We start from the raw sequence: 18,245 nt of genomic DNA, 5'->3' as shown, positions 1-18,245 counted from the left end.
TTGACGTAGTAAAATTTCTGCTTACTGTTATATTATATCTGAAATATATACTGCATACTGATTTTTAATAGTTATTTAAATAAAAAAGAGCATTTTCCTCCAAAAATTTTTAAAATTAAAAACATGGAAGCAATTTTTGATTATACTTTTCATCCTTTCTGAACTTTCTTTTTTTGGGACAACTTAACACAAGAACATAAATGAGCTTCTGGTTGCACAGTGATAGTTTTAACAGTCCCAAGCTTGAATTCTTATTTAGTGTTAAATTGGCTGATAACGAAGGTTTGCCTTTGTTTTTTTTTCCTTTCCATTTCAAGCTGCAGTTATATTCTTCTTGCAAAATCCAGGATCATTAATATCAACCTGCATAATTTTGTGAAACGAGTGAGGCCTTAAATATTTGTTCCTGGGTAGAGGAAGACACGTTTCTTTTCTTACCTAGCAGGATAATGATGCAGAGGAGAATGGCCACCAGTGCCCCTGTGCTGAGGCCGGCAGGGAGCAGCAAGGCCTCAGCACTGCAGGACTGCATGTTCCCCCAGCTGTCACAGGCACACACCCGGATGGTCAGCGTGCCCGTGCTGCTCTGGATCGGGTAGTCGTTGTCTGAGATCACCACTGGGAGAAGGTAAGTACTTATTTCATGTCGACTAAAGCCATTCCTTCTCGTCAAAATCCTGGCAGTGTTATCTAGATCGATTAAAAGATACTGTTGTAGGCTATACAAACAGAAACCATATCACTTAGTAGATGCAAATTATTGTATTTTATATGACTTCAAAATAGATCCTGATATCATAGTGATACCTCTGTTTTTCTAACAACATTCCCATTTGATCAGAAAGCTATTTATAGGTTTTTAGGTACATCTGGCCTGCTTCTCTGTGCCTCTGCACCACTTTGGCGTGTGGTTTGAAAAGAGGATTTCTCAAAGCTTAAAATGTTTTATAGATTAATGCATGCAGTGTGTGACACAGTTACAGTTCAGGGCTGAAACCCTGAAACGCAACGACCAACCGAGGAAAAATAACTTTCCACTTTGTGCAGTTCAACAAGTACTCTGTTCTTGAAGATTCTTTCTACGGATCATCTGTGACAACACCCACAGGAATGCTGTCAACTCAGTATGAGATTTGCTGCACCGCTTTCAACACACTGTAGAACAATGAATTATGTACCTTAGCACATGAAATAGGGCTTTTTTTGGATAGAAATTGTCTTAGGAATTCAGGAAATGTGAAAGATGGTAGGTATTCCTGCACATTTTTGATAAATGAACTTACTAAACTGTATCTGAAGCAGACAAATCTTAGTTGTGTGCAGGATACTTGAGCATCAAAAGCTGTCCACTGAGTGGCCAGAGGGAAGGAAAGGAAGAGAAGGAATGAATAACACCAAGAGACTATTTCTTCTACTGTTAGAGCCACAATGCTAGAGTGGCAGTCAATACCAGAGTTGATAACTGTTTAGTTCAAAAGAGAGAAAATACAGGTTTAGTGTGCACTAAAATGAAAATTTAATTTTCATCATATTTGTGGGTTGCCTGAGCTATGTGGCTAGCTATCTTGACAACCTCAGGCACCACTAAAATAACCCACGTGCAAAAAGAAAGAAAATAATTACAGTTAGTAAGGAAATATCAAGATCTATACCTCTCTGTACTCAGGACCTAGTGACCAAGATATAACCTTTGTTTAAAATATTAAATCATGTATTTTTTCATAGACTTCAAGATGTGAAACACAAAGTTTTTCTTTCTTGCTTCCCTTCACTGGTTTTATGTATTTTAACATTATTTGTTTTCACTCAACATCAAAAATTATGTGTCTTATGGATCTTTAAATACCTCTTCGGCAAGGGAATTTATAAGGTATGCAAACTATTTTATTTAATTATTTCACTTTCCCTACCATTAGAAGTTTTTTTCTGCTGTTGTTTGTAGTCTACTACATCCTGAAATACTCATCAGGAACAGAGGATTATTCCCTTTGCCTTTATGACTTTGACACATTTGAAGGCTGATACCATGTCCCCTCTTATTTGTTTCTTCTGTAATTTAGAGTCCTCTCAATTAGTCATACTAATAATGAAAGCCAAAATTCATAGTCTCATTTCCCCAACAGAAGCTTCTGAAATTTTTTTCTGATAAAGACAGCTTGAGAAAGGATCAAAAGAAAAGCCAAAGTGGCTCTCAGAACCATTATTTTCATTATTGGTCAGAAAGAAGCAAAACAGAAGGCCTGGGGAATCAGAACTATGTGACAAAAGGCTAAAGCGAAAAATCTCAACTTGTCAGCTGAAGTCATTTTTGAAAGCTTTTTTTTTTCTTTTGTAGTCAAGTATTTAATCTATTTCTTACCCAAATCCAACACATTTCTGATTTTCTTTACAACTTTTTTTTATCACATTTTTGCTTCACCTACACAGATAGAAGTGTAGAAGTCCTAAACCTCATTCAGGTAAAGTATTCTTGATAGTAGCAAACTTCACAGCTTCTCTACATATTGATAGACATCAAAAGCATATCTTTCAGGAATGTAGCCAGACAGAAAAGATTAAACTCCTTCCTTGTAACAGGCATGAATTTTACCTTCATTATCCTGAACAGTGAAGTTAGGGTTAACGGCAGCTAAACTGAAGAAAAATTTTTGTCCACCAAGAGGGTCATCTTTGTCTATTGCACTTATGGTTTGAATAAGCTGCAGGAAAAAAAGCAAGCAAACAAACAACAACAACAAAAAGAACAAATACATCTAGGTTTTTGATAGAGCTGTCTGATCAAAGAAGATGAAAAGCATTGGAATAACTTAGCATTCACACATATTGATTTAATATTTATTCTGTAAAATATGAAAACTAAACAAATGTTCAACAAGTGTCTTATATAAGTTTTTTTGAAAAAGAACATCTGTATTTTTCATGTGATAGTACATGTGCACCTATATCTTTGTAGCTACATAGTGGACAAAACTTGCAAAAAATAGTTTTAGCTGTAGCTGGTAGTGTTTATACTTCATCTTTGATTCATCATTTTAAATTCAAATCAAAACCTAAGATAGCAATTCACACAAAGTTTTCTATTTTTGTGATAAAAATGGCATTTTATCAAACAGATATTTTTTGAAAGGGAAGTTAATGTTTCAAATTACATTTCAACATTAAAGCATTTTTTCTCAAACATGATTTTTCTATTTATTAGTATAGGAGAACACACCATCATAATTCCTGAGATTAAAAATGCCAGTTATATTTTATACATATTTCTACTCTTGTAAAACATTGTAGCACACCCTAGAGATGCACAAGTTTGCAGTGGGATAAGAATCAGGTGTCATAATTCTCAGAGTAAGCTGTGCCAGGTCAGTTCCATACTCAGACTCGGAGCTTTCTGCAATGCCTAAAACAAATTTTGGGTATTTTTGGGGGAAAGTAATGGCAAGCCCTTTATCAGTACTTATTTACCTGTCAGGTAAGTGAATATGTGGCTTTTTCACTGAAATTTCTATACTTAAGAGTGGCTAAATATTGTTTCCCAAGCAAAATTATTTTTTTGACTTTTATTTTTGACTTTATTGCCTAATTTCAGCCTGGGGCTTTTTTTATACCATGGCATATAAAATGAATTTAAGTCTTGATTTTTGTGCATGCATGCTTGAAGGTTCAGTTATGTTCTCAAGTTTAACTGCCAAATATAGATTATCTTTAGTCTAGATCATTTTTATTCTTCATTTCTTATCCATCATTTTAAATTGCACTGCTTTTTCAGCCATGGAATTAGATCTAATTTTTAACACTATTCCTTCCCTGTGGTGTACGTGTTAAACCCTGTTTGTTTTTCCTCTTCCAGTTCTCCCAAATACAGCCATTTCTCTTCATATCACAGCTTTTGTCAGTTCTGATCATCTTTAACATCAACAACTGCAGTACACTCCTGTTTGCCTTAAAAAACGCACGACTAACTCCCAACTTCTCTCTTGTCCATCCAGAAAATAGCAGTAAATATCTTGATGAGGCAAGGATGAGACTTCTTTTAATATAGCAGCTTCCTTGCTTTTCAACAGGAGTTTTGTCTTTCTCTAAATCTGTTTTCTTGCATAATCCTCCAATAACTTTCTAAATGAATAAAACTGATAATGCAAGCATAGAATATTATTTGTTTTTGAAGAATTAATATTTTAATTATTTAGTGAGCAATTAGCATATGAATTTCATAGGTATTTACAAAATGAAATTAAAAAACACTAGTTCATTTTACTTAACAACTAAAGACCATGAATATGGTTAGTTGTAGGTATTAGGCTGCTGAAAATCAGCTGATTTGCTGAGTGTTCATAATCATAATTTAAAAAGAGTGTGTAGAATTGCAAGCATTATATTGCAGTTTGAAAACTGTTTCCTGATAATATTGATTACTATTTTAACATGATAAATCCTGTTTTGCATGTGGTTTTAAACAGGTTTTTTTTCTCTTAGACCTGGCCAGCCATGGGAAACCCCAATTACCTTGTAAATAGGGATATAACACTCTAAGTCGCTTCTTTCTAGAAATGCCACAAAGCAGTAACTGCAGGGAAGCCAAGGATGTTACTCTATATGATAACAGGCAGGAAATTAAGGGCCCAGTAGCAGTTATGAGGGTCGTTAAAAAACTGATAAACCACTGGAAAAAAGTTTGCTCTATGGTCTGCTTATTCCAACAAAATTAATCTTTCTGCTTGGTAGGACCTCTGCAAGCATCAGTTCCATCAACTGTTTAGGTAAATGTTTTCTTCTAAAATATACTATACGTTTGCTTTAAAATTTAGGACAAATAAAATATAATATGCTATTGAGAAAAAGAAAGCAGAACTCTTTAGAAACCCTACATTAATTTGCAGTTCAGAAACTTTTTCTTGCCTGAGTAAAAAACCTTTGAGAGTTTTTGAAAAAGGTAAGGCAATGACAAAATTCTGATACTCGTAAAACCACTGGAAGTTATAAGATTTATGGCTATATAGTGAAGAAACTAAAGTAAGAATGAACCAGGGGAACTGGGAAAGAAAGAGAACAAAATTCCAAGTAAATTGATCACAATTTGTCATTTGTCAAAAGACATGAAAGAGATGCAACAAACAAAGATAAAATAACACTTCAGGATTAAAGGATTTAAGAAATTTTAATAGAAATATCTGAAAAATAAGAAGGGAAAATTGAATGCTAGAAAAAAACTTCAGGGATTTTAGTTTTTCAATAGATATGAATTTTAGCTATTTTTAGAAAGACACTTGGTGAATATAAGAAGGAAATTTCTGGAAATATGAAGATCCCAAAAGCCATGTTTAAGCAAGATTATGGTGAGAAAAGCATCCCTGATGCTTTTGTCATCCCCATTGTTATATGGGTCAAATGAGCTGATAACATGAAGTGCAGCATAAAAATAATTGCTTCAAGAAACCTAGTGTGTTTATATAATCTATACTGAATTAAGTTATCAGAAAAAGGAAAATAGACTCCATGATTCATATTTTAAAATGTCTTTGAAAGAGAATCCATTATGAGCTAGACCTATTCACATAACATTTGGCCATATGACAAGCGATGTATAGATTTGGCAAAATGTTGCTAGAAACAGCAAGATAATAACAAGCCATTTAAACATCGCACTAGATTTGAATCAAGTGAAGGTGTGCCAGTGCTGGCGCCAGGGCTGTGCTGGGGCTGCCGGGCCGGCCCCAGGCGGTGCCAGCGGCTGCAGCGGCCCCAGCGCAGGGCACGGCTGAGCCCCTCAGCCACGGGCGGGCGGGCGAGAGCCCCGGGGAAAGCCTGGGCAAGAGAGGGCAAAAACCTGCCCGGCAGCCAGGGCTGAGCGAGGGGAAGCGAGCGAGAAACAGCCCTGCGAGCCCCGAGGGGACAGCGGGAGCAGGGACGGGGCAGGAGAGACCCGGCAGGGATGGCCCTGTGGCCTGGGAGAGAGCCCGGCGGGACAGGGCTTTCCCTGCGGACCTGGAGGCGATCCCGTGCTGCAGCAGATTTATTCTGAAGGACAGCAGTCCATGGGGAATGTTCACATTGGGGCAGGGAAAAGTGTGAGGAGGAAGGGGTGTCAGAGAAAATAAAGTAGTGAAGGGGTGAAGGTGAACCTGGGAAGAAGGGGGATATTAAGGGAAGTTGTTTTAGTTCTTTGTTTCTCACGATCCTACCCCATGTTTAATGGACAGCGTATTAAGTTACTTTTCCCCAAATTGAGTCTGTTTTGCCAGTGATGGTAATTTGTAAGTTTGTCCTTCTCTGAAGCCATTTATTTTTCCTCTTTTCTCCCCTTATACTGTTGAGGGGGAAGGAAGTAGCTCGTTGGGCACTTGGCTGCTGACCAAGGTCACCTCCTGCCTTCTTTTCTTTTGGCAGATCATTTACAAATAGAGAAGAAGGGCCTCTCTTCTGACATCTACTATAGAGAAAATGAATATATCGAAAAGTTATACTCAGCTTCCATGCAAGATCTCTCTAAAGCAGGACTGACTTCTGCTTTCTAAACTGATTCTTATCTTTTACATTAGAGGACCTTTGGAGGCTGGCACCTGAGCTGCCAGACATGTGACAGCTGGGAGCTGACAAAACCAGTGGGATTCCATCTGTCCAGATGCCCAGCTCCTGGCTCTTCTCACCTGGGGGCAGAGGACAGCTGAACTTCTTTGGTTGCAGGGCTGCAGCAATCTGAGCATTTTGCTGCTTTATTTCCCTGAACTCCTATTGAGTCAGCCTTGTGTAGGTCACATGAATGCCTGTGTCCTCTTTATGCCATCACACCAAGACTGTCCTCATTTTTTTTTTTGGGGGGGGGGGGGGGTCAAAAGAACAGCAACTATTAAAATAGCATTCTGCCAGAAGTGCTGCTTGTATATAGCTTGAGCTTTTTGAGATAGGATATTTGCATCGTTTGTAAGTTCATGGTACAAGCTGACATCAGCAGTAATAGCAAGCAGGAAAACAATCACAGGCCCTTTGAGTCATTTAGATTACAAAAGTTGCATTTCTCTCTTGCTATATATTTGCATATATGTGTATGTTTGTATACATGGATTTATGTGCACCTCCCCAGTTATCATATATAGTATGTGTGTGTCTATTTATATGTATGTAAAAAATTTAGGCTTCTGTATAAATTAAGTACATGGAAAAGTATAATATTCGTTATAATGCCTGTCTTTAGTAGATGGGAAATACAGAAATGAATACGGCAGAATCTGTGACTGATGCAGCATCGCTAGTTTCAGTGACCTAACAGATATAAATTTCATGGATCAAATGTAATTATGAAAACCAGAAAGGGAAGAAAAATAGCAGAAATGTGGGAGGAATCAAGCTCAGAGAACCATGTTCAGCTTGGATTGATTACATTCTCTTAGGACAGATTGAATTTGAAAAATAAAAAGTCTTATTTATGAGCTGCCAGTAAACAAGAAGAATATAATTATATTCAAATTGATTATTCATGTTATCCTGCATTACATTTCTTCTCTTCCTGCAAATTGTTTTCTTTAAGCAATCATTTGCAACTCAGATTTCTTAAAAAATGTTTTTATTTATGGCCCTCTCAATAACCTTGGCAGGTTTTTTGTGATAAAGACACTATTGAGCCCTATAACAACTTAAATAAGAATTTGTGGTTGTGTAAACTTATTTAGTATCTCATTTATTAATTATAAGTGATTAGTGCTATTTTATTCAACTTTTTAACTGACAGCCTATTCTGATTGTAAGCCGTAAAACAATGCAATGTAGAAATACTTTTATATTTTCTTTTAAATTATACTGACTTTAATAATCTAGATAGTGCAGAAAACACTGCTCCTTAAAATACATTTACATGGAAATTTAACTGGTCTCTTTAACATTTCCTGTGCACTCTAGAACTAGTAACCTGCACAGAAAAAATTCTGAAACCTGAGAGGAGTAAAATTTATGGATTCATGCATTTATGTTTTTTTAAACGCAGGATTTTTTTTTTATTGTGAAGCTGGAAGAGGAAAATTCAATGTTCTTCTTTTACAAGTCTTAATCCATATGTCATATTGAAAATTATTAAAATATTATTTTAGCATTTTTAGTAGATGCTTCAACTGTCCAAAATTCTACATTTTTAGCCAGTGATTTCTCTTTATCTAACACCTTGGATTCTCTTGCGACTGTCACAGCAGAAAAATGCACTTGCTCAGTGCCTTTAGATATTTTATGCATTATAAATTTGGGCCTCAAATTCTGTGTTATAAGTTCAAACCGATGTCACTTTGGAATTAAGCATGGCAACCTGAATGTGAAATTTGCAATACAACCTGAATGTTATACCTGTGGGACTCCAACAGTTATGACAAGCTGGCAATAGTACCACATTCTAGTCAAATGTACTGAAAAGGTTGCGCTGAGGTACTACTGGTACCATTTTAAAGGCTTTATTATTGGCTGATTATGCTCTGGGACATGTAATAGGAAAAAAAAAATTAAGCAGTTCTAATAAGCAACTGCCTATTGGACGTTAGATATTAAGCAGTACAGTCATTTCACTTCAATTGAAGTACACATTGTGTAGCCTCTATGAAGCAAAATAAAGTATTATGTTACCACTTAAAAATGTAAGTTTTCTTTTCAGAAATTTTTGCTGTGATAATGAAAGATGACATTTGGGAAAAAAATGTGCAATAGATTTTTTTGTTTGTAATCACTATTAGCATGAATTGTAATCTATCTGAATTTTTCTACTGGAGAATTATTGAAAATATAGATCGAACTTTTTGGTTACATATAATGATCTATGTTGTGAAATTAAGGGCAAAGTGAATCATGACCATGTCATGGACATATCTCACCAGGATTTAACAGCAATACAAGGTTAGGTAAGGAAAAGTGGTAACTGAAACACTGATGCGCTTGTAACATATTGACATTTCACTCTAAGCCTCACTTACAGAACTTATTTGCTTTCATTTTTAACATTTCAAAAGCTAATTTGGATATGATTTTTTCCTAAGCAATAGGCAAGAATGATCTACAATTGAGTGCTGTAGCAAAACTGGATAGTGGGAAGGGTTTATCAAAGGCATACCTGTCCAGCTCTTGCATTTTCACAGACAAAAGTGTCATAGAATACAGCAAACTGTGGGGCATTGTCATTGACATCCAAAATTCTTACATAGACAGGAACACGAGTAGTATCTTTGGGGTTGTCTGACAGCAGAAGAGAGAAGAAACATGAAATTATTTTCTTATTAAGAGTTTTTTCTTTCAAATTTCATGAGCAATACACATGTGAGATGAAGTTTGAATCTGGTTAATATTTAGTGTACAAACCAGCAACAAGTCAGAATCACGCCTTCTGAAAAATAAGGAAATTTTTTGTGTAGAGTAAAAAAAATGAAGTATTGTGATTTAGTGAGCAATTAAGTTTTTCATGAAGATATGTGGCTGCAAATGTTAATAATGTATTCAAATATTGTGTATGAAAATTATGCCCACTACTAACATAACAATTTTGATTGCTTGGTGGGCTCAAGCTTTTGTAAGGTTTTGAAATTCTTTGTGATCTAGTTTGGGTTACAGTGAAAAGACATAAAAGACGTAATTTGTGCATTGTGTTGGTTTTGGCTGGGATAGAGTTAATTTAGTTGATCACATGCATATCTTGAAAAATTTTCAAGTCTGACTTTCCTCTCTTGCCACTCAAAGAAATTCCAACAAAACAAATGAAAGTACTCCTCCAAAAATTTGGTAAAGAATTTATTAGAATAAGATTCTTTCATGTTTAAATTGCCTTTAAAAATATAAATGTAGATTTTCAGACTTTAGGTTCAGAAACAAGAATAACCTCCCCCTTGCCAAATGCCAAATCGTACTATTATTTAGAGTGCTCTTTTGTTAGTATAGGTTAATTCAGGAATACGAGTGTCCTTGCTATCACGTGCTGATCTTATTGCCATACCAAAAATGATAAATAATGCCTGGGTCTAAAAAGTGCAGCTGTTTCTTGGAATTCTGCTGTGTGGTATTTAAGAATGATATGATTTTTTTACATTAATGGAACTGGATAAGTAACAACAGTAACAGATTGTTCCAAATTACTGATTTCCCCCCTCCTTTTCTTCTGCTTTCAATGAAACAAAAGACATTTAGGAGCAACTGGAATTACACTGGCTTGTTATCAGTAACACCTTTGCTAAAGAGCATGATGAGGATCTTTTTTAACATCCTGAATTATTTCAATTTCCAAGTTTAGGATGCAGTTTTTAATGGCCTTCTGTATGTTTGTACTAACTTTCCAATTGAATTCTAACACTGCTTTCATTCTGTCATGCTTCACAGGTAGCATTTTAAAATATTTAAAGATCTAAACCTCCCTCTTCACTTCTTTCCCCAAAATTAACATATCTCTGTGGAGAATGCTACCTATGCCAGGTATGTCCACAGTATAAATTTTCTCTAAGTTTTCTGTCAATGAGATAAGTTTAGCACTAAGATCTAGGCATACAAGGATGCTAAATTTCATCATTATATAAATCTGAAAATAATTTGTACAGCATTGGACAGCACTCTGAATGTTTTCTTTTTTTGTTGTTTTTTTTTTTTCTTATGCAGAATGTTTAATTGGCAGGACGCAATGTTCCATTTAGTCCTCTGCATTGTAACTCTTGCCAGCCATGTTTCACTGCTGACCAGTATTTTTTCCATTTTTTTTAACTGATACAGAATTAGCCCTAAGAAAATTAGTGACTTTGAGAGGAAGTGATTCTTAGTTGCTGATTTCAAAGATCAGACCTTTGTCCCTCAGAAAATTTTCTGTGCATTGATTCAAGGTATTGGCAATAATGTAGTAGGTTTAGGAGGATATCTGCTCTCCTCTTCATACTCTTAACATGAAAATATCTACAGAGAGATGTTTTAAGTAGTCCAAGAAATGCTACAGCTTCAGGATGAAACTGAATGGGACTTGTAAGTTATATTGATTTTAAGAGCTGTAGGTGTAGATACCATAGGAAGAGATAATGAAAATACTTCTAAAGGAGTGAAGAAAATAATAGAGACAAAAACATAGATTATTATGCTAAACTCAGTTATTTTAACAGCAAAATCATGCTATTGCCCCCCAAGAAAATGAATAAAAAGAATTACTCCAGTCTTATAATTCAATTGGCTAACATCTCAGAAGTAACTTGGACATTAAAGGTCAGTGATGGAGGTGAGGAAAAGAGCAATGAGGAGACAGCTGCTGTTACCCCACAGTTCACTTTTCCAGAACATCTAGTGTGAAGGGGCAAGGGGAAAATAAAGGGGGGGTGTTTTCATCACAAATTTGCAGCTGTAACTTTACAGGCTAAGGAAGACTGAAAGGAAAAAGAAAATCAAATTAGCTTACTAATCTCAGCTGCTATAACACTAAGATTGTGCCATTGGGATATCTCACGGTCAAGTGGCTTAGAAGTATAGATGGACCCGTTTCCAGAATGAATGTTAAATATCCTGTCAAGGTCAGTGTGACGATCCAGAGAAAATCTAAATATGATTATGAAATAAAAAGTATTGTCAAAATTATAGAAAGTCAATGAAAATATGTATTTCACAAGTAAGTACAGGTTTTATGTTCTATATTACAAAGTTTTTGAAAAAGAAGCATTTACATATATTTAAAGATATATTTAGTTTCTATAAATACTTCTGAAAATTCTGAAGGTTAGCTCCATAGAACAAGGAATTAAAATTTGGATTTTAAGAATGTGATACAATCGTGTAATATTTGATAATTGGAGCTTTTACAAGATTATAAGAAAATTATTTTAAAAAATCAGAATTTCAATGTATAATTAAAGAATTAATTTAATCCTGAAAGGAAAATGGTCTTTGATATACTGTTTCTTCAGACTGAGACTGACAGCTAATTTACAAGCTGTTCACAAGTATTGCTATAAGCTCAGCTTCTATTATTTAGCATGTATTAATTCACTAGAGATCAAGATAAAAAAACTTGTATAAAAATAAGTTGACATGCAGAACTTACATGCATAGATGTTAGAGGATCTTCTATATTTCTATAGTTGCTATACTTCCGGCAGGCATGATGTCCACCAACATGATATGGTGGTGTCAAACTAGTATCAGAAAATTTCTCTTTCCTCCTTTTTTTTCTTTTTTTAATATTTAACATTGCCTTCAAATTAGAATTGAAGCTTTGATTTGGAATTAAATGTAGGATTTTGCCAAATATAGAATGATTTTTAGAATATGTGTCAGAATTGGGCCAAATTTTTAAAAAATTATATAGTACACTTGTATAGTACAATAGAAACAAATGTTTATGTTTCTGTGAAAATGTATGAATGATCTAAACTGTTCATCAAGTGCATCTGGTTTCATTTACAGTACTTAACTAAATTGAGCCAAATGAAAAAAAAATGCTGTTATATGAAAATAGCATCTCTACAGTCTTGGTGGCTGTTGTTTGCTCACTCCACTACATGCAATTGCAGTAAATATGAAAGACAAACAAATAAAACCCCAATAAACAAGTCAATGCCAAAATGAATATAAAAACAACAGCAACAACAAAAAAAGGAAATTAGAACAGCCAATGAAAATTTCTGATAGTGCAATAAAGACTTACTCAAATGTTTTTGGTTTTTTACTATTAGCTTACTTTAATAACTTCTAACTAGAATAAAACAAAACCCTGCTATTTTCTAGAGAAATTATATTTAAGACTATTTGGCTTAATATGATAAGCATTTCTTTTTACTTCATACATTATGTTAGTTTTATTGAAGACTAGAACTTTCATCAGCATTCTAAAAGCTGTTCATAGTGCAAAGTAAATAGCAATCCTGATGGGCCTACTTGAAATCAAGTTTTTTATGAATTGTGACACTGGAAAATATTTTATGTGTCTCTTGTGTGCAAGTAAATTGCTGTTGCCTGACATATTTGTAGGTTTACAGATTGCACCATTCTCAATTCTGTCTATCTCTGGGACACTAATAAATAATAGAATAAACCTAAAACCTCTATGTGAAATTAATGTTATATAATTATTTATATTAATTTCTTTAGCAAATAATGTGTTTACAGACACTGAAGTATTACCTTATTGGACTTGAAGCAGAATCAGGATCTCGTGCCATTACTGTTCCTATTATTGTCCCCAACTCAATATCTTCATGCACCTCAAAAAGGTAAGAAGACCTGCTAAAAACAGGAGGTTCATCTACATCTTCTACAGAAATTTTCACAATAATTGTGTCTTTGAAAGGCCCAAGGTAATAGAAACGGGGATCCACATGGGTATTTTCAGCTTCTACTTTCAAAGTATAAAGTCGTCTTGTCTCATAGTCCAGTGGCTAAAAATGAAAATTGCAATAAATTTTATTAAATTAGATTTAAATATTGGCAGATGTTGACCTATGTACATAATGCAAACTGAAGAGGGCTCAAGCCTTATCAGATCCTGCCCCTGCATTGTGGGAACACCAACACAGTTAATATTTTCCCCCCATGGGATTCACTTTGTCTAATAAGAAATTATATTGTTTCTAGAAAAAGTATCTTTTTCCTGTATATTAGTTAAATTATCTCAGCATGAATGACAAAAAGATTTTCAGTGCAAATGAACCAATTATTCAGGGAATTTCGCAGCTGTTTCACAAGAATATGGATTTGAAACAATCATATAACCACTTAAAATGGTTGAGATACTGACTGGAAATACAAACATACCAGAACAATAACACTGATATTTCATAGGAAATTCTGTAAATGCCTGGATAAAAATGACCAGAGTATTCTTATTGTCAAACCTATATAGTGGGTCTTAAATATCAGGAATGTTTTAGGTGTCTTTTGATGAAGGTGTGTGTGTCAAAGCTCTCTATATTTAGAGAAACAGTGGGGTTTAATCTTATTCTTTTTCATTTAATTTAATGAATCCGACATCAAAGGGTGTTTTTTTTTTGAAAATATATTTGACATTTTTGTCAGCAGTTCCTTTTTAAATGGGAGGAGGAGCAGTTCACGGTTATAATTAGAAATCATTTTGGATAGAAAATAATTCTAATTCTTCACATTTTTCTAGCTGTCATAGATGAAAAGTGTTAGCTAATTAATGATTCTAAGGAAATGAGCAAGCTGAAAATCTACCTTTCTGACACAAAGAAGACTTTATTAACTCCCACAGATTCTCAGAGAGATATAGAACTGGTGGTTTTCATTCATTAAAATGGGTGGTTCATGACTTATTTTTTTCTGCCTAGCTGCTTTTAAATACTAATTAATGTTCACTAAAGATGCCAAAGTGACAGGTTAGATATTTAAACACACTATTCAAAAGCAGAAAGATGCAGTCCAGTGAAAGAATGAGTTTCTCCACTGTCCCAGACCTGTTTTAAAAAAATAGTCAGAGCAGATTGGAGAGTATCTATGAATACAAATGAGAAAAGCAACTATTTAACCTAGATCTGAGGCTATTGTGTGTCTGTAAAGTGTATCATTCAGCTGTTAAGGGACACTGGCTTCAATCCTAAAAGCAAAGAAGACATGCTAGTCCTGATTTATTCTAATTGGTTTAATCTGGCAGAATGTGCACCATGAATATGTAAACTTGCTACTACAACATTCACATCCAGTTTGGACATCTTGTCCACCTACAGTGCAGAACATGGATATGAAACCGCTGGATTATACAGGCATTCCAGCACATCCACAGTAATGAACAAAAGTCTTGCCCAAATATATGAAATTGTGGAAAATCAATTATTTTGTCTGTGAGAAATTGTAAAGAAAAATTTGTATAGAAAAAGTTCTTTTACAGCACATAATAAATTCAGACTTAATAACTTGCAGGCTTTGTAAAGGAACACAAGCTATTTGTAGTTATTCACCACTGAAAACAGAAATTACAATCAAAGTGGATAAATAACAACAACAACAAAAAAGAGACTATTTTAATGAATCAATGAACTCAGCATTCTCATCTCCTTCCTTGCTTGTTAGTGCTGTTGTCTGTGGTATTCAATGAACTACTTATTCATGACTGAGACAGCATCCTGAAAAATGCAAATTCTGTCAGACTGTTAATGACAAAATCAGAAGATCTTGTTCATTAGTATTTATTGACATTTTTGGAACTGCTGTATTTTAATTTAGGAAATTTCTTGTGCTTGATTCAGCTACTAGACTTTTTTTTCAAGATGCTATAGATTTAATATAATTGTGTGAAAATCTGAAGCAAGCAAGAAAAGAGCATCTCAAGAGAAGCCTTCACAAACTAGGAAAAGAAAAAATATAAGACCTCAAACTTTGTTTTTTTTTATTTTTCTTTTTAGATAAAGAACTACACTGGCTATGAACATAATAGAACACAGAAATTAAAAAGGAGCACTCTTTGTAGAACTTCTCTCTTTATTGGTTGCCATTATCAATAGATGTGAAGGTATCCTTTATATCACTGTTTATTTCATTATTCTGTGCTTAAGAGCTAATATAAACAGTGCTTTATCTTAAAAATTGTGCCTGAACTCTTTGAAGTTCATCTCAAAGTTTCATTTGAGATGTCCTAAAGACAAGGACCAAGGGACTTCTGGAAGGGAAATTTTTGGGGAGTAGGAGAGTGGCATTTCTACTTGTGACATCGTAGACTTAGAAGACAAGCATTTGAAAGTGCTCTGACAATGCAAGATAGAGGGCAGAACTAAAGATAGCTCTGGACCAGGAACACCTTCATTACATACACATTGCTCATGTGGCAGCCCTCTCACAGGTTTGCAACTTATGTCGGTGTTCTGGCATACAGATCTCATCTCACCCAAGTAGAAAAGAATCTCACAGAGAAGGAAAATCTGTGTGTCTCATTAGTGAGTGAGCTGCTGATTGCTTGCTGAAAGAAAACAGGTTATAGAAATACCTAAGAAGCATTTGAAATCACAGAGATAATTAGTGCTAACACATCGGGGCTTGTCCACTTTTTCATTCTTTGCTTAGAAGGTTTTAAACCTATGCTGCATCTTAGATATGGTCACCACCTTCTATTTCCAGTTCATCTTAAAAGGAAATAGTACCTTTCAGCTACTGATGGGAGATGCTTGCAAATATTAAGCAATTAGCATGTGCTATCACATGATAAAAGCAATGAACTCTTGTGACATAACATTGACATTGAAATAATTTAGTGAATGCTGTTAATAGACACCTTTCGCACAGTGATGATGCCTTCCTGTGTGTCCTTCTGTGTCACAATATCAAACATATCGGTCCCATCACCATCTATAATCCTGTACTCTACTTCTGCATTTTTTCCAGTGTCCGCATCTGTGGCTTTAACGCTGCCAATGGCTGTCCCAACTGGGGAGGACTCAGGAATGCGGAGATGGATGGTACCTGTCAAAGAGACAAAGAGCGATTCAGGACCCCCACAAGCCGGTACACATGCATGAAGTAACACAATAGCTGATGTGACACAATAGCTGATAACATAATTTTGTGTATTTTTTTATTCTAGAGAACTTGACATTTAACGCTAAGACAATGGACAAAATATGAGGCAGAGAACTATCCAGAGGCAAGTTTTATAAAGAAGACTGAAAACAGAACTGTAGATAAAACATCCATAGGAAAGTAGGGTTGAGAAAGACTTTTATTCTGTCTCAGAGAAGAATCAACTATATCTGCAATCTTCATGCCTTTCGTTTCCTTGTAAGTTTCTTGTCCTCATTTTTCTTTCATTCCTGAAATATCATCTGGAAAGACTGCTTTGTGTTCTTGCTAGGCTTCACTCTTCTTTTTTACCCCTCAATGTGTAAGGCCAATCTTCGAGATAGATTTTACATGTATTTTATCATGGAGGCAATAACATGAATAGGACTCCTTGATTTTGCTGGCCAATTCTATGCAACAGGCTGACATTTCAGCTTTCAAAAGTAGATAGCAAGATATCATATTAAATAAATTTGAATAACACATTAATGCAGGGGGAGGTGTTTTAAAAATCTACAAGCAGAAATTGTGCCTATACTTGTTAAAGCAGTTAATTCATACTTAAATAGGCTTATGAGTATTGCAATTCTTGGTTTGTGCTACTTTTCTTATCTCAATTATATCCCTTTATGGTAGTGTCATACAGCTGATAAAATATATAGGAATAAAACTGTCATCATTCAGACATGCTGCAGAAAATTAAAATAAGTATCTTACCATATATTTTAGCATTCTATGTCCTAGGCTTAGTGTGAAAACTGTAAATAAGCGTTGAGATATTTGATCCCATCTGTTGGAACATATGCTAGAAAAACACGTGGGGCACATAATGTGCTATTAAGAATTCTCAGAAAAAATATTTTAAAATTAATGCATCTACAGTTGTCATTCCAAAGATGAAAGTGAATTCATCAAATCTCTCTTGGAAAACATTTTCTTCTATGGCCTTTGTTAAGTTTTCCAAGATGTTCTGTTCTACTTAGAGACTACCTAAGTTAAAGGAGTTAGAGGTATGCTTGAAATAACACAAAAATGGAAATGGTAAAGCACAGCAACCACAACAGTAAAAAGCTGAACAGGCTACACAAAAAGCAACACATAAATACATTGCCCAAATAAGTAGTACAGAAAAGTCCATTAAGGGCATATTAGTTTTGTGCAATCAAGAAGAATCATGGGGAGAGATTGGCATGGCTTTGTGGGAAAGTCACTGGCAACGTGACTTTATCATAACTCAGGAAAGCATGAGTCATTTGAGGATTATTGGTGTATTACAAGCCAGCTACATAGTGACACTTACTACAAAAAAACCCTATTATTTATTGGGTCATTAGAGATTGTTTCTGCTTCTACAGAGTTATTTTTTTCTGTTCTATTATGTTATTATGTTCCCATTTGACAAACCTACAAAAACAAAAATGCAAAAATTGAAAAATACATGCATTCATATTTAGTTTGTAATTAAACAGTGAATTAAAAATATTGAAATATTTAAATTTAATTTCTTCGTATAATTTTACTTAAGCATATTTTAATATGAAACAGACATATAGCAGCAGAATGAATTCTTTATGGCCATGTACACCCCACATTCTATTTATATGTGTTTATTTTTGCTCAGTCACATTTTGATGTTCAACTGAATATTTTATCCTGCATTTTCTCTAATATTTTCATTACCTTTCTCTAATATCTAAACCTGTAATACTTCACTAGTAGAGAATCTCTCCATAATCAACTAATGGTAAAAAAAAAGGCAAAAG

At 34.6% G+C, this 18,245-nt stretch overlaps 1 protein-coding gene and 1 long non-coding RNA gene across 4 annotated transcripts in view; one reads left to right on the top strand and one right to left on the bottom strand.

Annotated features, from left to right (window-relative positions):
- The window catches only part of CDH10 (cadherin 10), a 95,409-nt gene that overhangs the window by 1,513 nt on the left and 75,651 nt on the right, over positions 1–18,245 (bottom strand). The window contains exons 6-11 of one of the 2 annotated variants that reach the window (XM_053983635.1): positions 16,199–16,386; positions 13,102–13,355; positions 11,384–11,520; positions 9,080–9,201; positions 2,591–2,699; positions 439–690 (exon numbers count right to left, since the gene is read on the bottom strand). In XM_053983635.1, coding sequence (XP_053839610.1) covers positions 439–690; positions 2,591–2,699; positions 9,080–9,201; positions 11,384–11,520; positions 13,102–13,355; positions 16,199–16,386 — 1,062 coding nt within the window. Of the gene's footprint in view, positions 1–438; positions 691–2,590; positions 2,700–6,644; positions 6,669–9,079; positions 9,202–11,383; positions 11,521–13,101; positions 13,356–16,198; positions 16,387–18,245 lie in introns of those variants that run through there. The other variant, XM_053983641.1, reaches the window with a different exon arrangement.
- On the top strand, positions 547–16,695 carry LOC128810628 (uncharacterized). Of its 2 annotated transcripts, XR_008438094.1 has the most exons (6): positions 547–628; positions 10,333–10,425; positions 13,087–13,190; positions 15,336–15,442; positions 16,309–16,428; positions 16,508–16,695. It is a non-coding gene; the product is annotated as an uncharacterized LOC128810628 (long non-coding RNA). The 2 variants fall into 2 exon arrangements; XR_008438095.1 differs by lacking the exon at positions 10,333–10,425 and having other exon boundaries at positions 549–628.

Source organism: Vidua macroura, chromosome 1 (genome assembly GCF_024509145.1).
Source record: "Vidua macroura isolate BioBank_ID:100142 chromosome 1, ASM2450914v1, whole genome shotgun sequence".
Classification (NCBI taxonomy): domain Eukaryota; kingdom Metazoa; phylum Chordata; class Aves; order Passeriformes; family Viduidae; genus Vidua; species Vidua macroura.
This window is presented reverse-complemented; position numbering and strand designations above follow the sequence as displayed.